The following is a 23,706-nucleotide window of genomic DNA, read 5'->3' on the forward strand; positions in this document are numbered from 1 at the left end:
CATTTTTGAAAATACCATCTTGGCTGGGCACGGTGGCTCACACCTGTAATCCCAGCACTTTGGGAGGTCAAGGAGGGTGGATCACAAGGTCAAGAGTTCGAGACCAGCCTGGCCAATACGGTGAAACCCAGTCTCCACTAAAAATACAAAAAAATTAGCCGGGCATGGTGGCACATGCCTGTAATCCCAGCTACTCGGGAGGCTGAAGCAGGAGAATTGCTTGAATCCAGGACGCGGAGGTTGCAGTGAGCTGAGATTGTGCTACTGCACTCCAGCCTGGGTGACAGAGCGAGACTCCATCTCAAAAAAAAAAAAAAAAAAAGAAAAGAAAAGACAAAAAGAAAATACCATCTTTCCCCATTAAATGGTCTTGGCACTCTTGTGAAAAATCAGTTCACCATCAATGAATAGGTTTATTACTGGACTCTCAATTCTATCCCATGATCTGTATGTTTATCCTTATGCCAGTACCACTGATTGTAGCTTTGTAGCAAACTGAAATCAGGGAGTGTGAATCCTTTAACTTTGTTTTTTTTTTTCAAGACTGTTTTGGCTTTTTGGGTCCCTTTAATCTCTATATAAATTTTAGGATCAGCTTGTCAATTTCTAAGAAAAGTAAGTTAGAATTTTGATAGGGATAACATCAAACCTGTAGATCATTTGAGGGAGTTTTGTCATCACCACAATATTAAGTGTTTCAATCTATGAACATGGGATGTCATTCTATTTAATTAGATTTTCTAAATAAAGTTTTCTTTCAACAATATTTTCTAGTCTTCAGTGTACAAATTTTGCATTCCTTTAATTAAACTTATTACTAAGCATTTTATTCTTTTTTCTGAGTATTAAAATTTGTTTTAAGGTATAATTGACAAAAATTATATTTATTTAGGTGAACAATGTGTTTTGAATATGTTTACATTGTAAAATGATTTTATCAAGCTCATTAACATATCATCACCTTACATACTTATCATTTCTTTGTTGTAAGAAACTTTAAGATCTAATCTCAGGTGCGGTGGCTCACGCCTGTAATCCCAACACTTTGGGAGGCTGAGGTGGGCAGATCACTTGAGTTCAGGAGTTCAAGACCAGCCTGACCAACATGGAGAAATCCCGTCTCTACTAAAAATACAAAAATTAGCTGGGCGTGGTGGCACATGCCTGTAATCCCAGCTACTCAGGAGGCTGAGGCAGGAGAATCACTTGAACCCAGGAGGCAGAAGTTGCGGTGAGCCAAGATTGCACCATTGCCCTCCAGCCTGGGCAACAAGAGCACTCCAGCCTGAGCAACAAGAGCGTAACTCTGTCTCAAAAAAAAAAAAAAAGTTCTAATCTTTTAGCAATTTTCAAATATACAATACATTGTTAATCTTCAGAATTTATTCATTCTAACTAAAACTTTGTATACTTTAACCAACATCTTTCCATCCCTTGCCCTGCTCCCAGCCCCTGGTAACCACTATTCTACTCTTTGCTTCTATGAGTTCAACTTTTTTTTTTTTTTTTTGGGGGGGGGACGGAATCTCACTCTATCACCCAGGCTGGAGTGCCGAGGCGCAATCTTGGCTCACCGCAACCTCCACCTCCCGGGTTCAAGTGATTCTCCTGCCTCAGCCTCCCGAGTAGCTGGGATTAATGGCATGCGCCACCACGCTCGGCTAATTTTTGTATTTTTAATAGAGGTGGGGTTTCACCATGTTGGCCAGGTGGGTCTTGAAATCCTGGCCTCAGGTGATCCACCCACCTCAGCCTCCCAAGAGTTTAACCTTTTTAGATTCTGAATATAATGAGATCACGCAGTATTTGTCTTTCTCTGCTGGCCTTACTTCACTTAACATAATGTCCTCCAGGTTCATCCATGCTGTTGCAAATGACAAGATCTTCTTTTTTAAGGCTGAATAGTATTTCACTTGGGATGTTTGTGTGTTTTATTAGTCCGTTTTCACACTGCTATAAAGACATAGCCAAGACTGGGAAATTTATGAAGAAAAGAGGCTTAATTGACTCATAGCTCCAAATGTCTAGAAAGGCCTCAGGAAACTTACAATCATAGTGGAAGTGGGAGCAGGCACATCTTACATGGCAGCAGGTGAGTGAAAGTGAAGGAGGAACTCCCAAAAAACCACCAGATCTCATGAGAATTCACTTACTATCATGACAACAGCATGGGGGAAATTGCCCCCATGATCCAATCACCTCTCATCAGGTCCCTACTTTGATATGTGGGGATTATGGGGATTACAATTTGCAATGAGATTTGGGTGGAGACACAGAGCCAAACCATATAATGTGCAAACTATTTTTTTTTTTATCCATTCATCTGTTGATTAACACTTGCATTGATTCCGTATCTTAGCTACTGTGAATAGTGCTGTAATGAATATGGGAAGGTAGATATTTCTTTTTTTCTTTTCTTTTTTTTGAGAAGTATTCTGTTGCCCAAGCTGGAGTGCAGTGGTACGATCTTGGCTCACTGCAACCTTCACCTCGTGGGTTCAAGCTATTCTCCTGCCTCAGCCTCCCAAGTAGCTGGGACTACAGGCACACACCACCATGCCCAGCTAATTTTTGTATTTTTAGTAGAGACAGGGTTTCACTATGTTGGCCAGGCTGGTCTTGAACTCCTGACCTCATGATCCACCCACTTCGGCCTTCCAAAGTGCTAGGATTACAGGCGTTGAGCCACTGCACCTGGCCTCATATTTCTTCAGGATACTGATTTCCTTTGGATATATACCCAGAAGTGACATTGCTGGATCACATGATAGCTCTATTTTTAATTTTTTGAGGAACCTCCGTACTCTTGTTCATAATGCCTGTACCAATTTACATTCCCACCAACAGTGTATGAGGGTTCCCTTTTCTCCACATCCTCGGAACACTTTGTTATATTTTGCCTTTCTGAAAATTACCATTCTAACAGGTGAGAGGTGATATCTCATTGCGATTTTAATTTGCTTTTCCCTGATGATGAGTGATATTGAGCATTTTTTTGATATGCCTGTTGGTCACTTGTATGGCTTCTTTCGAGAAATGTCTACTCAGGTTCTTTGCCTTTTATTTACTTATTTCTGAGACAGGCTCTCCCTTTGTCACCCAGGCTGGAGTGTGCTGGCATGATCTTGGCTCACTGCAACCTCTGCCTCCCGAGCTCAAGCAATTCTCCCACCTCAGCCTCCTGAGTAACTGGGACTATAGGCATGCACCACCCACCCAGCTAATTTTTGCATTTTTGGGGGGAGAAGAGGTTTCACAGTGTTGCCCAGGCTGCTCTTGAATTCCTGGGCTCAAGCTATCAGCCTGCCTCGGCCTTCCAAAGTGCTGGGATTACAGACACGCGATTAAAGGAGCGCCCAATGCCTTTCCCCATTTTAAAATCAGGTTGTTTTCTCGCTATTGAGTTGTTTGAATTCCTTACATATTTTGGATCTTAACCCCTGATCAGATGTATGGTCTGCAAATATTTTCTCCCATTCTACAGGTTGTCTCTTCACTCTGTAGGTTGTTTCCTTTGCTGTGCAGAAGATTTTAGTTTGATGTCATTTCTTTTGTCTATTTTTGCTTTTGTTGCCTGCGCAAAAATTCTTTTTGATGTTATTGGAGTAGAATTTAAAAAAAATTTTCATTTCAGATTTTTCATTGCTAGTATATAGAAATACATCTGATTTCTATATGTTGATATTATATCTTGCAATCTTTTTGAATTAGTTTATTTGTTCTATTAGCTTATTAGTGGATTCTTTTGCAGACATCCATGTCTTGTTCTTCATCTTAGGGGAAAAGCTTTCAGTCTTTTACCATTAAGTATGATGTTACTGTGTTTTTTTTGTAGCAGCCCTTCATTAGGTTGAGGAAATTCCCTTCCATTTCTAGTTCCCTTGTATTCCCAGTTAATCATGAAAAGATAACGAATTTTGTCAAATGCTCTTTCTGCATCTAATAAAATGATTATGCGGATTTTTCTATTTATTTAATTTATATATATTAATATAATTAATTATTTAACATTAATTTTTGTAAGTTGAAGCAACTGTGCATTCCTGGGAGAAATCCCACTTGCTTATGGCGTATAATTCTTTTTACATTATTTCTTAAGGGCACAGAGTTTACTTTTACTTCTGTGTATCATCCAAGGCACTCAAGCCATACTACAATTGGATCAAGAACTAGTGCCCAAGATATGTAACCATCATTATTATTGCTATCCTCATAAACGAGAACACAAGGTGATGACATTCTGAACTAGAATGAAAAGTCCAAATGAGAAACCTCATTTTAAGGAATAAGATAAAATTTGGAGATAAGGCCATAGGGGATTATTACATTTCATAATGTTGTTGAATAATCCCTACATTCCTGGAATATGCCTTGCTTGATCGTGATACTCTATTCTTCATTTTTATTTTTTATATTTCTTAAGCATAGCCTGACAACTACACTTATTTTTAAAAATGTTTTATTTTTTAAAACAGGAAAAAAATATACATATATATATATATACACACACACACATACGTATATATACATACATATATACGTATACATATATATTTATCTAAAGTATTTGGCTTAATGAAGTCTTAAAAATAAAACACTAATGTAACCAGTACACAGGTCAAGAAGCAGAACATTATCAGCCCCTCATAAGGCCACTATCGTGCCCCCTCTCAGTCACTACCCTTCACTATCCAACAGGAATAACCACTATCCTAACTCCCAACACTTCTGATTAGTTTAACCTGCTTTTAAAACTTTGCGTAAAGGAATAATAGTCACCCTCATCTCACTCAATACTGTATTTGTGAGATTCATCATGTTGCATGCAGCTGTTGGTTGTTTGTTCTCCTTGGTGGATAATAGCCCATTATATGAATGTACCGCATTTATCAATTTATTCTGATGTTATTGGGGGATTGAGTCACTGTATTTTAGAAATATTATGTATTTTAGAAATAAAGCCAGACACGGTGGCTCACGCCTGTAATCCCAGCACTCTGGGAGGTTGAGGTGGGTGGATTACCTGAGGTCAGGAGTTCAAGACCAGCCTGACCAACATGGCAAAACCCATCTCTATTAAAAATACAAAGATTAGCTGGACATGGTGGTGCATGTCTGTAATCCCAGCTACTCAGGAGGCTGAGGCAGGAGAATCACTTGAACCTGGGAGGCCGAGGTTGCAGTGAGTGAAGATTGCGCCTCCGCATTCCAGCCTGGGAGACAAGAGTGAAACTTCATCAAAGAAAAAAAAAAAAAAAAAAAGAAGAAAGAAATATGCACAGTCAGTGCTCCTGTGAATATTTTGTACATGTTTCCTGGTGAATATATCCCCCTTTTCTGTTGGGTATGTACCCAGGATGGAATTGCCATCCTAGAGATCCTTTAAGATAGAGGAGAAAATAGAAGAGTTTTTTTCTATTCATTACAGTGGAGACAACTGCATTTTTTAAATAATAACTTCGATTTTTCATGAGCGTTTAAATATCATAGTGTTATTTTTCTCATTCCAGGAACATGTAGTAAGTTTTTAAGTAAAGTATTAGCATATAATATAATGCTTTATTCTGGAATTGTCTATAGCTACACTGTCTAATACAGTAGCCACTAGCCATAGAAGGCTATTGAGCACCTGAAATGTTGGGTAAATGTAAAATACAAAATACACTTACAAGATTTAGTACGAAATAAAGAATGTACAATATCTTATTAATAATTTCAAAATATCCATTACAGGTTGAAATGATAGTACTTTGGATATACTGGGTGAAATAGAACATATTATTAAAATAAATCTCACCTTTTTTAAAAAAATGTTGCTACTAGAAATTTTAAATTGGACGTGTTGTTCACAATTTTATGTCCTTCGGACAGTGCTGGTCCGTACTATGCAATTAAATACATGGATAAGGATTGTTTTAATATTTCAAATGTACATTACTTTCAGTTCTCTTTGACAAAGGACAGGTCATAGGCTACTTTGGACCATTTAGTATTGGCGCTTTGTGGCTGCCACATTTATTTAAAAGATATTAAATATTCTTTAATTTGATAAATTGTATTATTTTCTTTTTAGGTTAAACTTCCACATTGTATACATTGTACATGATGATATTCCTGAGGGAATAAGAAAAGATAACAAAAGTCTGTTTGGAAATTGAAGGAGTAGGATTGGATAAGAAAAATATTAGTTAAGATTTTTTAATATTTCTTTTATCAAAACAGCTTTCTTTTTTCTCTTTTTTTTTCTTTCTTTTTTTTTTTTTTTTTTTTTGAGATGCAGCCTCGCTCTGTTGCCCAGGCTTGAGTGCAGTGGCACGCTCTCGGGTCACTGCAACCTTCGCCTCCTGGGTTCTAGTGATTCTTCTGCCTCAGCCTCCCGAGTAGCTGGGATTACAGCATGTGCCACCATGCCCGGCTAATTTTTGTAGTTTTAGTAGAGACGGGGTTTTGTCATGTTGGGCAGGCTGGTCTCGAACTCCTGACCTCAGGTGATCCGCCCACCTTTGCCTCCCAAAGTGTTGGGATTATAGGCATGAGCCACCGCACCCAGCCGACAAAACAATTTTCTTAAATTGTAATTCCTTATAGATGAACATAAAGCTTGTGTTCTAGTTAGTTTAGCATATGTGTAAACAAAGTATCTTTTGGGTGAGTTTATTTTTATATTAACAAGGATGTTTACTTCTTTAGGTAAAGTAACCTATTTCTTTTTCTTTGGTTGGCAATTAGGGCAATACTAATTACCTGATCATAACAGAAGTGGTGCACTCCAGACTCATTATTCCTATCATTGGATACTACTGACTGATGAATTGTGATCCCCGTCACAGGCCAAAATAGCGAGGTCCTGCTTGGATAATTGCTAAATATATTTTTCTTGAATTATATTTTTTTGCCTTAAGTCGACTGTGAAAGATATAAACTATAACTTCTCAGCTTTCTTTTTTGTTTTTTTTTTTTTTTTTTTTGAGACAGAGTCTCGCTCTGTCGCCCAGGCTGGAGTGCAGTGGCGCAATCTCGGCTCACTGCAAGCTCCGCCTCCCCGGTTCACGCCATTCTCCTGCCTCAGCCTCTCCGAATAGCTGGGACTACAGGCGCCCGCCACCACGCCCGGCTAATTTTTTGTATTTTTTAGTAGAGACGGGGTTTCACCGTGGTCTCGATCTCCTGACCTCGTGATCCGCCCGCCTCGGCCTCCCAAAGTGCTGGGATTACAAGCGTGAGCCACCGCGCCCGGCTTACTTCTCAGCTTTCTTTTGGTGAGAAAAAAATAGGCCTCAATCATTTTGGTAACAATATAAAACAAGTAAAAGAAAAAATAGGTCTTAAAAGATCTTGGAGTCACCTTAAACTTTATCTGCCATGAGACACTTAGAAGAATCAGACCTTTGTTGAAGATTACAGAACAGAGACTCATTCACTCACACCCAAGAGACAGGTGTTCACCCTAAAGACTAGAACGAAGCGTGGGAAGTGGATGGATCCAGTGGAGCCCCAGGGAACTGGATACTCACATGCCCCTGGGAAACAGGTCTTTGTTGCTCTCCTTCCATCACTTGGTCTCAGCTTGTCTGTGACTGGCTTCTACCACTTGTGCCTCCACCCAACCTGCTGCTACATTCTCCTGGTTTCTGCTTACTCAAATGTTTTGCATCCGAAGCCCATTTTGGCCCCTTCTGCCTTACCCTCTCTTAGCTCCAACCTTTCTCTTACATCAGATAGCTCCGTCTCTGCATTCTCCACCTTCCATTTCCAAGGGAGAGTCTGATTGGCTTACTAATTAAACAGTCTAATTAACTTAAACAGAGTCCGTGTTTGATGAGAACTGTTTGCTCCAGGTCACCTCACAGGATGATGACTACATCATGGATTGTGCGCTCTTGGGTCACATGATCACTCTTAATTTCAATTAGCTGGGCTCAGGGTGGGGAGGGGGTAAGGAACGTTTTTTGTAGTTATTTGTGCAACCCCTGCTCTAGAAATAGTTTGGGTAACTGTTTCCTTTCCAAAAGGACTCTGGGTATGGTAAGCATCTCTCTCTCACACACGCATATAGTAAAATAACAGTGACTAAAACAAAGGGAGTATGAATAAATTGAATTACGAGGTTAAATGTAGGAAATAATGAATGAACAAGGGAAGAAACAGATACTGACCCAGGGTCAACAACTACCTATGTCCAAGTAAAATTTCTTTGCAGTCTGACAAGTTGGCTTTCAAGATTGCATTTCGTTTTGCGAATTAAGCCATTTTTAAGTCATGAGTCCTAGTTTTTTGGAGGCCCCCGACATCCGGAACCCATGAATGCCACGTTCTTTCTAGCAGCCTTCAGCAATTTGGGGGCTCTTTGTTTCTTACGTTGGGAGAGAAATCCTGCAGGAAATCGACGCCCAGGATCAGATGCAGATCCTGGGATCCTTGGCTCTGAGTAGCACGGTGGAAAAGTGGGGTAATCGAGGCTCTAGGCCCGTTTTCCTAGGAGCCCAGGGCGCTTCACCTGTCTGGAGTCAGCCCCTTTCTTGGACGTCTCCTCCCCCGAGTTTCCTCCTCATAGGCTTGTCCCTGGGAGTGTGGGCGGCCCCTTTCTTGAGCGCAGAAACACTTACTTTTCCCCCTACCCTGCTCCTCCTCCTCCACAGCCGTCTTTCTCTTTGCCTCAGCCACTTCCTTCCTTGGCTTCGCCCTCCCCAGTGCACTGAAGAAGGTAACCGGGTCCGGACCCAAGCGGCACCAGTTCTCCGGCGGGAAGGAAAACTGGGCAGAGAGGTGCGTGAGCGCCCGGGCAGATGTGGCTTAGGTAGCAGGGATGGACCGGGTGTCCGTGGTGCGCCGCCGGGCACCGCGGGCTGCGGTGAGAGTCGGGTCAGGAGGGGGCCGGGAGGGGACCCAGAGCGCGCGGAGGCTGCGACCGGCTGGGCTGAGACCTCGCGGGCTGGGGTCCCGGGGGGCGCGCGCCGCCCACGTTCCCACCTCTCGGGCCGACTTCCGCACTCGGCTCACGTGACGTTTCGCCGGCCGGGGGCGGACTGGGAAGCCGGCAGAAATGGAACGATTTTTACCGCGGTGCGACGTGTCGGCTTTGCACTTGGCGGTGGTTCAGGAGCCAGTTCTGCAGAGCTGGGTGGGGAAGGGCTGGGGGCGAGGGGAGAGGCTGCCCAGAGGAACGTGGTGGCCTCAGGGCAGTGGACTCTGCAGCGCCGGAGGTGGGTGCGGCTCTGTGCGCCCCAGATCGGGGGGTGCAGAGTCGTGAGGGGACACCAGGGGCTCGTGGAGCCCGGGGCAGGGTACGTTTTCGTCGCCCGGTTTGGGTGCTCGCTCTCGCGGCGCTTCGGGGCGCCCGGGCCACAGGGGAGGCGGACCCGCGGCGCCGGGCCGGGAGCTGCGGAGACAAAGGCTTCCGGGACGCGGCCCTTCCCGGGCGCTGGCGGTGCCGCCCCGCAACTGGGGGCCCAGCTCCGCGCTCCCCAGCCCTGCACTGGTGCCGGCGGTGACCGTGTGATGATGGGCTGCAGGGCACGGGGTTAGGGGACCTCTACCAGGCAGAACCCCAAACTGGGAGCAGGATGGCCAAATATGGAGTGAGCGCGCCCCAGGGAGGAAGGAGCCCAGTCATCCTTTGACCCGCACCAGCTGCTTGTCCGCGATTGCGAAGGAGGGCTGGGAAAACGTGCCCAGCCCGAGTGTGTAAAGTTGGTTCCTGGTTCCAGACATATCTATTCCAGTAGGCTTTATTTCCTTGGATATTAGAAAATCTCCATGCATTGCCTCCAAACTTTTGAAAAATAACAATGCCCTGAGGGAAGGTTCTGCCTAGTCCTCCGACTTTCCGCTTCCTTTGTGTTTCCCAGGCACAAAGCCGAAATCGATTCTGCGACAACAATTAGAGTGCCTGGCCGGCATCTGCCTCGCCTTCCCTGGAGCCTTTTCCTGTCTTCTGGTCCAGCCTCTCACCGTTAAGCTCTTCCCCTTAGACTTGCTCTGCTTCTCACGTCTCCTCATTGTTCTTTTTTTTTTTTTCTTAGACAAAGTTTCACGGTACTCGTGAGAATGTGTTACATTCATATAACCAAATCAGGGTAATTGGGATATCCATCATCTTAAATATTTATCTCTTCTTTATGCTAGGAACATTCAACTTATTTGCTTTTAGCCATTTGGAAATGTACAATCCATTAATGTGAACTATGGTCACCCCACTGATCAATGCAACACCAGGTCTTATTTCTTCTAACTGTATTTATACCCATCAACCTCTCTTCATCCCTCCGCCCCCTTCATTGTTCTTCATCTTGCTCACTGCAGTCCTGGGATTCTGTCCTTATTATAAAAGGCCATGGGTCTTTCAAGGATTGTGTCACAATAGGTATTTTTCCCCCTTTGCCCCTCTCCTAAATATTAAATAAATAAAACGTCAAATTATGTATGCTAGCAATTGTTTCTAAACCTGTTATTTTCCTATTTATGGTGGTCTGGGCAGGGAGCCTTTCTTGCTTTGTAAGTGTTCTGCCTTGGTAAGAGCTCAGCATGTCACATTTCATACAAATACCACTCACTATTATATTTAGTGTATTTGCATAATGGCAAAAGAGGAAGAGGAAGGGGTGAAAGAAGAGCCACCACGATGTGGTGGAAACAGCATTTAATTGTGGGGCGTTAACCCCTGTTTCGTTATCCTTAAAATGGGGATAAATAAATGCCTTGCAAGGTTCTTAGAACTACACGAATTAACGTAGATAAGGAGCCTGATGTGTAATTAATTATAAAGAAACGCTGGTTGCCTTTCATGCTTAAAATTGGATGAACGTACATCTGCTTAATATAATGCAGGTATGCGTACTATATATAATAGATGAATCTCCCCTTTGATTCTCATTATTCAATGAGAGCTAAGTCTGAAGTGTGCTGCTGGTGGTGGGAGGAAGGAGCGAAGAAGGGTGTTAAAGAGGTAACATCTTTCCAGGGGGTCAGGAATCAGAGAATCAGAGAATTGGAAAGTTCCTTAATTTCTCTGGACATTTTCATTCTCCCTTTGTCCAGTACAGGCTAATTTCCTCATCATCCCTCACAGATCCTTACTATGTCTGCATTAATATTTCTAGGAACAGGGTGCAAACTTTATTCATTGTTAGGCAATTTTAATTGCTAGAGAACTTTTTTATATGGCTCTCAAATCTGCCTTTCTATTACACTTATCCACCCTACCCAGTAGAGGAACACAAAGAAATACTATTCATATAAGTACATAAAAAAGAGCTTTAGTTTTTTTTGTTTTGTTTTTAAAGCAGCAGTTCTTCTCTAAGCTAACTTTATGGGTCAAGATTCTTTAGACTGCAAGTAATAGAAACTCAATCAAACCAACACAAGCAAAAAGAGGAAAGATACTAGTTCACAAAGCTGGAAAGTCCAGGGTCATATATAGGCTCAGTCATTGTTATATGGCTGGACATTTCTTTGTGTTAGCTTTATTCCTGGCAAGCTGTTCTCATGTGGTGGCCATTGACATCAGGGACTATAAACTAATATCTTAGAAGCCAGTGAAAGGAGAGTGTCATTTTACTAATAGTTCTAGCAAAATCACAGGGCTGAACCTCATTGTTCTGGATGGGCTCAGCTACCTCATGCCTCAAACCAATCATTCTGGCCCTGAACTGCTTCTGGAGCCCAGGGTAAGACTCTACCAGGATACGTGGGTTTAGCATAAGGAGGGAAAGGCTTTATCCAAACAAAACATAGACTGCTGGTGCCAGAATGGGAAATGGGTGCTGGGCAGACAAAACAACAGTTGCCCACCACACTGCTATTAATAGTTTTTTCCTACTTTTTTTTTTTGAGACAGAGTCTCGCTCTGTCGCCCAGGTTGGAGTGCAGTGGCCTGATCTCGGCTCACTGCAAGCTCCGCCTCCCGGGTTCACGCCATTCTCCTGCCTCAGCCTCCCTAGTAGCTGAGACTACAGGTGCCTGCCACCACGCCCGGCTAATTTTTTTTTGTATTTTTAGTAGAGACGGGGTTTCACTGTGTTAGCCAGGATGGTCTCGATCTCCTGACCTCGTGATTCACCCGCCTCGGCCTCCCAAAGTGCTGGGATTATAGGCGTGAGCCACCGCGCCCGGGCTTTCCTACTTTTATTCTCATGGCATGGTGTTCAGGCCTAGTGGCTGTGTACTCTGTGTATATTTTAGCTTTTTAGTATCTCTCTTAAACTATGTCTTGAATTGCATATAATGTTACAGATATTACTTCACCAACACAAAGTCCCCAATATTTGAACACTATAAATTTTCATATTAAGTTTTATGAAGATGCATTTAATTGAACATTTTGCATTTTATTGCAATCTAAGCTTCTTAAATTATAATATTCGCACAAGCAACAGAGCAGATGGTAGTGGCACTTTTAATAATTAGCAGATAGAAAATCTAGTGCCCCAATCCATATCATGTAAGCAGGTGGTATATAGTCATAGGTGTCACTCTTGTTTTTAACAGCTAGCAAGAATTAGTTACAATCCATCTGGATAAAGTTCTTTCTTCCAAATTATCACCCCAAAGGAAACCATACACACAACTCCACCTTTTTGGTCCTTTATATGATTTGAAAAAATTATGATTTGAAAACAGACTGTGAACTGATGCATCTTCTACCCAGTTGCTCATACTTCCTGACATCCTGCAGGTGTACTTCCAATCCCTCTCATGCCTTTGCGTGTTCTTTTCAGTTCATGAGGTCAATATTTCTTTACCCTCTACTCTTAGTGCCAGACATGATAGAGCAGTGAGCATTATAGTCGGATCCCTGCAGAGGGGAGCTTACCCTGTAGAAGTGAAAGTCCAGAAATGTAATTCCAATTGAGTGAAATGAAGAGGGGCACCCGGTGCTATGGGAACACACAGTGAGGGAGGTGCTCCTCCTCCAGGGTTTCAGGGAAGGCTTTTATTTAAGCTGGAGCAGGATGTGTGTGAATTAGCTCCTGGAAGGAGGAATAGCTATAGTCTGGGTTGAAGCCACAGTATGTGTGAAGGCTGGAGGTGAGAGAGCAAGGGGGCATTTGAGAGATTAAAAAGTCCCACGTGGCTACAGCCTAGAGTTCAAGGGGGTGGAAGAGGCTGGAACAGTGTGCGGAATCCAGCTCGTGGAGGACTTAGTGAACCAAGGTAAGGCTCAGCTTTTGTTTTATTCTGAACTCCTCCTTATCTGCAGATGAATGATTTTCACCACGAGCTATTTTTTTTTTTTTTTTTTTTTTTTTTTTTTTTTGAGAAGGAGTCTCGCTCTTTCACCCAGGCTAGAGTGCAGTGGCGCTATCTCGGCTCACTGCAGGCTCCGCCCCCCGGGGTTCACCCCATTCTCCTGCCTCAGCCTCCCGCGTAGCTGGGACTACAGGCGCCCGCCACCACGCACGAGCTATTTATTGCAATCAGATTTACTGGGCACTGCCCAGAGAAGGCCATGACGTCCCTGTACGTCACTGGATTGACCGGATGGTATTAAAATTGCTGTTGTATTGATCTGCCTCCCCCACTAGACTACAGGCTCCTAAAGGGCAGGGAGTGTTTGTCAGTTTATTCTGGGGTGCCCAGCCGCTAGCTTAGGCCTGCCTCAAGTGTGCTGTGCGTTTTCTCCTTTGTTGCCTTGCTTTGTGTATGCACTTCCTCCCGTATAGAGTGCCCTACCCCACCTGTCTGGCTGGACCACTCCTCCCCAGTGACCTCCAGGAAGCCTCTTGCTGCTTCCTCCTTTGTGCTTCCATATGCCTTGGACCCACCATTCAAAGAGTATTCGTCTCATTGCTCTTCAGTGCAGGCCCTCATCTGCCTTTAGAATGTGAGATCCCCGAGGGCAGATCCTGTGCTACATACCTTTTGTATTTTTGGTGCCTGGCAGGGTACCATGAAGAGGACCTACTCAGAGTGAATCGTGGGTGCAAGGAGAATGGCTGTATTCTCCCCCACAGACGTGGAGAATAGGAGTGCAGGGAGCTGAGGGGGCAGTTACAAAGGTAGAGGGAAAATGGGGACACTTCAGTGCCACATGCATCACACAAATATTTTTAGGAAAAGGAACATGGTAAATTAATAGTGACAAATGCGACCTGAACAAGACAAAGGGCTTTTGGATTTGGATGTGCTTAATGGAATGTAATGGTGATAATTTAGACTTCCTTTTTCTCTCCCAGGCAGCGATGAATGTGGATCATGAGGTTAACCTCTTAGTGGAGGAAATTCATCGTTTGGGTTCAAAAAGTAAGTATCTAACAGAGATAGAGTATTTATCCTGGCTTTACCTTGGAACAGGTGAGACTGGCATGCTGGAGAAGCCTATGAAGGGGTCACCCAGGGCTTCAGGACACAGGTGTGGCAGCTCTGCCCACAACCCCAGGTTATAACTGCCCTTAGCCAGGAATTGACATCTGGAGACACGGGGCTTTTGAGGTATTGTGATTCTGATGCAGGGAATGGTTGAGATATTTCATTATTTTTCAATAGAAAGCAAATTACCAAGCTTCTTTTATTTGACTGCATTGAAATTTGGTAGTTGAATCATGTTCAAATTTTTACTTATCATACTATTAAAATTCATGTTTTCTGCTTTGTTCTGCTGTCATTTTACAAACTTCTTTTTTTTTAAATCATCTTATCTAAAATGTCATTGTTTTACAAACTTCTAAATGACTAGGGATTTACATTGAAATTATACTAAATTATACTAAATTGTCTTTATTTTCTCCAAATCTTTTTTGTATAATCAGATATTAAGTAATATAACTAAAATAAATCATCCTTTAGGTAGTGTCTAAGAAAAATTATCTTTTTCTTCAGCAATAACTAGGCAGCTTCCTTGAAGATAGTGACATGCAAAATTGGTAGTGTTAGTGTCTTCCTAAGTCGTAATGAAAATTACTATTATACTTGTGGCTTTAGGTATTTGGTACATCTCAGGTGAGATATGCAAGAATTTGGGGAGCATTTTGAAAATAATAAGAATAATAGACACATTCAGCAACAACTAGGATAATAGAACTCTAAGTTTTAAAATTACATCATGTAAGTGAAAAACAGTTCTAGAAAGTACCTCACAAGCTCTCAAGATCTGTGTCATTATAGTTTGATTCTTCTTAAAGCACTATCTGTTCCTGAATCACAAATCCTTTGAAGTAACAGGACACACTTGGAAAATTCCATTAAGCCATTAATATCAAATGTCCCCTGCAATGGTTTTCTGTTCCTGCTGTAACAGATTGCCACAAATTTAGTGACGTAAAACAACACATTTAATATCTTAAGAGTTCTGTAGGTCAGGAGTTTGACAAGGGTCCTGCTGGAGTAAGATTAAGGTGTTGGCAGGGGACTCCTTTCTATAGGTTCCAGGAGGGAATCAATTTCCTTGCCTTTTCCAGCTTCTAGAGGTTGCCTTGGCTCATGACTCCCTTTCTCTCTCTTCAAAGCGAGCAAGAGCTGATTGAGTCCACACATTGCATCATACTGACATCCTCCACTTTTAATTTTTTTCTTTTTTCAAGACAGAATCTTACCCTGTCACTCAGGCTGGAGTGCAGTGGTGCAATCTTGGCTCACTGCAACCTCCGCCTCCCGGGTTCAAGCGATTCTCCTGCCTCAGCCTCCCAGGTAGCTGGGATTATAGGCACCTGCCACCGCGCTCAGCTAATTTTTGTATTTTTAGTAGAGATGGGATTTCACTATGTTGGCCAGGCTGGTCTCGAACTCCTGACCTCAGGTGACCCACCTGCCTCAGCCTCCCAAAATGCTAGGATTACAGGTGTGAGCCACCACACCTAGTCTAGTTTCTTGTATTTTTATTAGAGATGGGGTTTCACCGGCCGGACGCAGTGGCTCATGCCTGTAATCCCAGCACTTTGGGAGGCTGAGGCGATTGGATCATGAGGTCAGGAATTCGAGACCAGCCTGGCCAACATGGTGAAACCCTGTCTCTACTAAAGATACAGAAAAAAATTAGCCAGGAGTGCTGGCGTGTGCCTGTAATCCCAGCTACTAGGGAGGCTGAGGCAGGAGAATCACTTGAACCCAGGAGGCAGAGGTTGCAGTGATCCAAGATTGTGCCACTGCACTCCAGCCTGGGTGATGGGGCGAGACTTCGTCTCAACAAACAAACAAACATTAAAGAGATGGGGTTTCACCATGTTGGCCAGGCTGGTCATGAACTCCTGGCCTCAAGTGATCCACCTGCCTCAGCCTCCCAAAGTGCTGGGATTACAGGTGTGAGCCACCGTGCCTGGCCTGCCTCCCTCTTCTGTTTTAAGGACTTTTTGGATTACACTGGGCTCACCCAGATAATCTAGGATACCTCCCTGTCGTAGGGTCCTTAATTGAATTGCATCTGAAAAGTCCCTTTTGCCATGTAAGGTAACATACAGATTCTAGGGATTGGGACATGGATATTCGGGGGCCTTTATTCTTCTTACTACTCCCTCTTTTTTGTCTTAGTCACTCTATTTCTGTATCAAACCCAAGTCATCATTACTGAAATGTACCAAGGAAAGATAAATGAGGCATATTAAAGCTGGTATGGACTCTAAGTCCTAAGTTAGTCAACAACTGAGTTGAATCATATGATCAGTTAATACTTATTGAGTATCTATATATGCTAATAACTGTGTAGTACAAGTGGTATAAAGTGTATTCCTTTTCCTCAGGGATTTTACTACTTAATTGATGAAAACAGATAAAATCTCATAGTCCAGGTGCCATGGCTTAGGCCTGTAATACTAGCACATCGGGAGGCCAAGGTGGGAGGATTGCATAAGCCCAGGAATTCAAGACCAGCCTGGGCAACGAAGGGGGATCCCATGTCTACAAAAAAATTGAAAAATTAGCCAGGCATGGTGGCATGCAACTGTGGTCCCAGCTATACTGGAGGCTGAGGCAGGAGGATTGCATGAGTTCAGGACGTCGAGGCTGCAGTGAGCCGTGTTCAAGCCATTGCACTCCATCCTGGGGGACAGAGTGAGACCCTGTCTCAAAACAAAAACAAAAACAATAAAAAACTCATGAGACAATTATCCAAAAAAAAAAAAAAATGGTATGCTGAACTATGAAGTGCTGACATGCAGTATGGTTCCTTCAAAATGGATTATTGGAAGTTGTAGTAGTTGGGGGCACTCAATGAAGTCTTGCATCTCAGGTAGGACTTTGAAGTGTAGGGCAGGTCAGTTTAGGGGGAAATCCATGAGTTGGTTTTGGAATGGGAATGAATGTATTGTTTGAAGAGAACACCAAGAAGACATTGGAAAATGTAATTTATTTAGTTTCTCTTTTGAGATGGAGTCTCGCTATGTTGCCCGGGCTGGAGTGCAGTGGCACCGTCTTGGCTCACTGCAACCTCTTGTCTTCTGAGTGCAGGCAATTCTTGTGCCTCAGCCTGTCTGTTAGCTGGTATTACAGGTGTCCACCACCACACCTGGTTAAATTTTGTATTTTTAGTAGAGATGGGGTTTTGCCATGTTGGTCGGGCTGGTCTCAAACTTCTGGCCTCAAGTGATCCGCCTGCCTCGGTCTCCCAAAGTGTTGGGATTACAGACGTGAGCCACTTCGTCCAGCCATAATGTATTTGGTGTCCTAATCAAAGAAATCAACAATCTTCCCTAACTCAGTTTTTCTCCCACCCATTTTACCACACCCACTTGATGGAGGCCTGACAAGTCTTATTTTCCATAGTGGTGTCCCTCCTGTTCCTCCTCCCACACTCCTGATTTTTCCTGAGCTCAGTGAGGTCATCTTACTCTTGGCAGCATTATTATTGTTTTTTTTCTTTTTCTTTTTTTCTTTCTGGGATAGAGTCTTGCTCTGTCGCCCAGGCTGGAGTACAATGGTGTGATCTTGGTTCACTGCAACCTCTGTCTCCTGGGTTGAAACAATTCTCCTGCCTCGGCATCCTGAGTAGCTGGGATTACAGGCATCCGCCACCACCCCCAGCTAATTTTTGTATTTTTACTAGAGGCAGTTTTTCGCCATGTTGGCCAGGCTGGTCTCGAACTCCTGGCCTCATGTGATCCACCCGCCTCAGCCTTCCAAAGTGCTGGGATTGTAGACGTGAGCTGCTGGGCCCAGCCGTGCATTACTATTGTTTGGATAGTTATAGGTGTTATAGGCAGATTTCCAAAGATTTGTAGGGTTTTCTTTTCTTTATCCATATCAGCCTAGTGTTTATTTGTCATATTCAATCAGTTTTTAAATTCTGACCTTTACATTACTATAAGAGTGTCATTATTCTGGTAAGGCAAACTGAAATTCCACTTCAAAATTAGCAGCTTTCACATTAGAAGACTTAAGATAATTATCATAACTTCTATAAGCATGGAAATACTTTTAATTTCGCAGCTTCATCAGGATACCTTGACTTTCTCATTCCTGGCAAAAGATGACTTATTGAGTTTGAAAGCATATATAGATATGTGTTATCTTTGAACAAGTTATGGTTAATTATTTAAGTTGTATCTGGAGTAATTTTGCTTTAGTCTACATATGATGTATGAGCTCAAGATGAAAACTGATGAATTTAGTTTTATCTTTTCATTCAAAGTCAAATTCCTTAAAGTCTCATTTTTCATATAGCGAAAAAAGATTAAATGGGGAGAGAGCACTTGGAAATTTAAATTCTTTCATTCGGCAAATTTTTTTTAGTGTCCCCTTTGTGCTCAAGTGCTGGAGATGTAAAAATAAACAAAATTCCATCTCCATCTTTGAGGTCCTCTTTAGGTAGCTGAAAGACAAACTGGAAGTACCTAGAGGGAAGTGATTAACATGGGCTGTAAAGTCAGACTCTCTGGAAATGAATCCCAGCTCCTCTACATACTTGCTGTGTGACCTTGGCTACTTTACTAAACTTTTCTGTGCCTTGTTTTCCTTATTTGTAAAACAATAATACTCTATTTCAAGGACACATTTCTTCACATCAAAAAATCTCTAAAATAGGCCAGGTGTGGTGGCTCGCGCCTGTAATCCCAGCACTTTGGGAGGCCAAGGCAGGCAGATTGCCTGAGGTCAGGGGTTCGAGACCAGCTTGGCCAACATGGTGAAACCCCGTCTCTACTAAAAATACAAAAATTAGCTGGCCCTGATGGCAGATGCCTGTAATCCCAGCTACTAGGGAAGCTGAGGCAGGAGAATCGCTTGAACCTGGGAGGCGGAGGTTGCAGTGAGCCAAGACCACACCATTACACTCCAGCCTGGGCAACAAAAAGGAAACTCCATCTCAAAAGAAAAAAAACTCTAAAATAAAAATGCGTCTTATAGTACATGGCATGCTATGGTTAAATTGGCAGTTTAATTATAATATAAAATAATGATGCTTCTTGTAATCAATTGTGTCTTATCTTCCATGAAATACAGATTAAGTGAATTTTGATGACTGTAAAATGCATGGAACAGTTCTGGATCATAGCAAGTACTCAATAAATGTTAGCTATTAATACTATAAATGATGGTGAGTGCTTTGATAGATACATACTGAGTTTTATAAGAAGAGCTATTCACTCAACTGAGGGGATCATGAAGGACTTCTAGAAAAGGTGGCATTTGAATTCATTCCTGAAGAAAAAGAATTTAGCTAGGAAGAAGTTTCTGGGTTTCTGGGCAGACGACTGAACATGGGCACTGTTACAAAGGTAGAATCTGTCATATAACCTTAGGCACAGCAAGCAGTTCATTGTGACTGGATCAGAAGGTACATGCAGTGATATGGCAGAAGACCAGGCAAGTGATAGATGCAAGGCCAGAGGATGAAGAGCCTCTTCTGTGAGGCCATGGACTCCCCTTTATTTAGAAGGTCATAGGGAGCCATTGAAATATTAAAGTAGGCTTGATGAGATGGCTCACACCTGTAATCCCAGCACTTTGGGAGGCCAAGGCTGGAGGATTGCTTGAGCCCAGGAGTTGGAGACCTCATCTTTATTAAAAATAAAAATAAATTAGGTTTGGTGGTGCACGCCTGTAGTCCCAGCTACATGGGAGGCTTGGAAGGCTCAAGAGGATCTCTTGAGCCCAGGAGTTCGAGGTTGCGGTGAGCTATGATCACACCACTGCACTCCAGCCTGGGCAACAGATCAACACCCTGTCTCAAAAAAAGAAAAAAGAAAGAAAGAGGGATTAAAGTAGAAGAGTAACAATGAGCTTTGCATCTCATAAAGTTTCTTCCACATTTTTTCTTCCACACCCATGTGGAGGATGTATTGAGGGGCAAAAATGCGGAAAAGGAGGCTGGTACAGAGTTCTCAGTGAGCAGCTTGCAGTGATGCAGGTGAGAAACACTTAGGGCCTGAACCAAGGAATTAACTGTCACTGGAGAGGAGAGGCAGTAGCCACAGAAGGCACAAAGAAGGTGGAATCACCCAAACATTTATCAGATTGAGAGGTGAGGGGCCATGAGAACTCCAAGATTATACCCAGGTTTCTGTCCTTGGTGCCTTTAGAAATTTTAACCAAAGTTGAGAATTTATTATATGCTGGGCACTCTATAAGAGGCTTTATCTTTATTATGTCTGTTAATCCTTGCAACAGCCCTGTGAGAGGTATTTTTACCCTCATTTGATGGATACCTGAAGTTCAGAGAGCTTAGAGGACTTGCCTGAGGTTACCAGCAGCTCCACTTCTACCTGTAATCAGTGACAGGTTCCTGTTGCAGACAGTGTCATGTAGGTAGAAGTTGAAAAATCAAAGAGGTGCATCTTTGCTTTCCAGGCCAAACATGGTCAGATTCCCTGTTTTCCCTCTAGAACATCTTTTGTCCTCCTTCTCATCTTAGATGATCTACTTCAGGTGAGTAAACTACGCACACTGTTCCCCCAGCCACCTTACTCGTTTTCAGCCTTGCCTGTGGCTTGGCACACTCTCCCCATTTGTCTCAGTCACAACAGAGCCCCTGGTTGCTGATGCTCAGTATGTGCCAGGCACTGTGCCGAGTGCTTTTGAACTGTGTCTCCTGGCAGCACTGAGAAAAAGATGTTCAGGTCTCCATTTTACACACGAGGAAGCCAAGGCTTAGGGAGCTTTAAACAAGTTGCCCAAGGCCAAACGACTAGTAGATGGCAGAGATTTCAACTGAGGACTGTTAGGTTTTTAAAAAGCTCCGTGTATATCATCACAATGAAGATGAGGAAAAAGAAAAAAGCTCCGGTTATTGTCTCCTTTAAAGTCCAGAAGAGGTACTGCCTCCTCCATGAAGTCTTCCTTACCATTCTTGCCCAAAGACATCTTACCCTCCTCCAAACTGTAAAATATATTTTCTTTTTTTCTTCTTTTTTTTAATTGAGACAGGGTCTCACTCTGTTGCCCAGGCTGGAGTGCACTAGCACGATCATGACTCACTGCAGCCTTGAACTCTTGGGCTCAAACAGCCCTCTGCTTCAGCTTCCTGAGTAGCCGGGATCACAGGCGCACTCCACCAGACCCAGCTATTTTTTTTTTTTTTTTTTTTTTTAGGAGAGACACGGTCTCACTATGTTGCTCAGGTTGGTGTCAAACTTCTGGGCTCAAGGTATCCTCCTACCTTGGCCTCCCGAAGTGCTGGGATTACAGGCATGAGCCACTGCACTCGGCCGGGATGTATTTTCTTTGCTTCTCATTTGGCATCCAATCATATACTGCTTTGTACTGTTGCTTTGTTATGTGTATAGTCCTTATTTCCTCATGGGAATCGAAGTCATTGCTTTGAAAGCTAGAAAGTGATTCTCTACTTATGTCTGCCTCTAGTGTCTAACACAGTGCTGCGTTCATAGTAGGAGTTTGCCAAGCATCCAGTCGGAAGTTCTAGCCAGGGAGCATGGGAAGTCAAGAACCTTTGGTCAAGGAATGGTCCTCCCCTCACTGTGATGGCCATCCTCTTGACATCGGGTGTAACCTTGGAAGGGAAGAACTTGCAGTAGAGGGGTAGGAAGAGGTCAGGGATTCAGTCAAGTGGTCAAAGGAATCACCCAAGGATAGGGAGGTGTCTCCCAGATTACTCTTGCCTCCAGGTTTTCAGGTTATTGATTTTTAACAGCAGATGTACTTTTGGTCTATCTTAACTTTCAATGTCTATGTTAAAAACTGGCCTCCAAATAAGATAATCTAGGGCTCATATGAAATACAGATTTCTGAGTCTACTATGGGAATTCAGATTCAGTGGTCCTGATGAATGGCTGATGATTATGCACTTTTAAGGAGCCCCCCACTCCAACCCTGGGGATTCTGAGTGTTCAGAACACACTTAGAGAAACACTGCTCTTGACCCTGGTTTTCTCTTTTATTTGTAGTCTTTATTGATTCAAAAACTCACATAACAATTAACAAATAAAAATAGAGAGAAATTCATCTGCAGTATTCAACTTTTGTAAATGTTGGTTCTCAGTCTTTGTCTGGATAATCCTAAGGCTAAGAGGCATATAACATGTATTTATTCCATTACTTTTTGGATCAGGGAAGATAATATGTTGAATTTATGACTGGTAAGTGTTAAATTGTAATCTTTTTTTTTTTTTTTTTGAGACGGAGTCTCGCTCTTTCACCCAGGCTGGAGTGCAGTGGCGCTATCTTGGCTCACTGCAGGCTCCGCCCCCGGGGTTCACACCATTCTCCTGCCTCAGCCTCCCAGGTAGCTGGGACTACAGGCGCCTGCCACCTCGCCCGGCTAATTTTTTGTATTTTTAGTAGAGACGGGGTTTCACCGTGTTAGCCAGGATGGTCTCGATCTCCTGACCTCGTGATCCGCCCGCCTCGGCCTCCCAAAGTGCTGGGATTACAGGCGTGAGCCACCGCGCCCGGCCTTAAATTGTAATCTTGGATAGCCCATAGTTAGAAATTTATTAAAGATTTTGTAAATCTTCCATACCTGAGGGTATGAAACAGACTTTGCATTTGCTAACAATGTATTTTCTGAAACTAGATGCTGATGGAAAGTTAAGCGTGAAATTTGGGGTCCTCTTCCGAGATGATAAATGTGCCAACCTCTTTGAAGCATTGGTAGGAACTCTCAAAGCTGCAAAACGAAGGAAGATTGTAACATATCCAGGAGAGCTGCTTCTGCAAGGTGTTCATGATGATGTTGACATTATATTACTGCAAGATTAATGTGTTTTACATTATCTTTATGTACTGCCATTTTTCGTTTCTGGTAAACTGGAATATAAAGTGAGAGAACAAACATTTGAACATACTTAATGTATTTTTATAGAACTTTGTAAACAAAAGGAGATTCATGTTTTAGAAGTCTGTCCTTTTTGATATCTTGAAAGAAAATTTATGTATGATGCTATAAAATAAACAAATCCTATTATTTTTCTCAGGAATCTGGTTGGGAATTGTAGGCAATGAGATTTTTTGGGGGCCAGGGACAGGGGAATGTTTGTTTCATAAATAATTAGACATTTTCTATAGATATTTGACATTCCGCGAAAGCAACAAGCAAACTGAAGACCAACTCCTATGAGAAATATTATAATGTTTATGTAATAAAGACATGTAACTGTCTTAAATTTGCCTTATTTTGTCATTTAAGTAATTGTGTGCTTCTCAGAATTGAGTTTTTGCATGAAGATTAGGTAACTGCAGTAAAAGTTATGTTAATCTGAAACAAATTCTCTCAAAACTACCAAATTTAAGTAATAGGAAGGACTGGGCACGGTGGCTCACACCTATAATTCCAGCAATTTGGGAGGCTGAGGTGGGCAGATCTGAGGTTGGGAGTTCGAGACAGCC

At 42.7% G+C, this 23,706-nt stretch overlaps 1 protein-coding gene across 1 annotated transcript; it reads left to right on the top strand.

Moving 5' to 3' along the window:
- Positions 1 to 6,973: 6,973 nt before the first annotated feature.
- ABRACL (ABRA C-terminal like) lies at positions 6,974 to 23,483 on the top strand. The gene is made up of 3 exons (XM_055265684.2): positions 6,974 to 8,766; positions 14,175 to 14,241; positions 22,895 to 23,483. The coding sequence occupies exons 1-3, from the start codon at positions 8,401 to 8,403 to the stop codon at positions 23,077 to 23,079; spliced, it is 618 nt and encodes a 205-aa protein (XP_055121659.2). The 5' UTR covers positions 6,974 to 8,400; the 3' UTR covers positions 23,080 to 23,483.
- The last annotated feature ends 223 nt before the right edge of the window (positions 23,484 to 23,706 follow it).

Source organism: Symphalangus syndactylus, chromosome 2, assembly GCF_028878055.3.
Source record: "Symphalangus syndactylus isolate Jambi chromosome 2, NHGRI_mSymSyn1-v2.1_pri, whole genome shotgun sequence".
Taxonomy (NCBI): Eukaryota; Metazoa; Chordata; class Mammalia; order Primates; family Hylobatidae; genus Symphalangus; species Symphalangus syndactylus.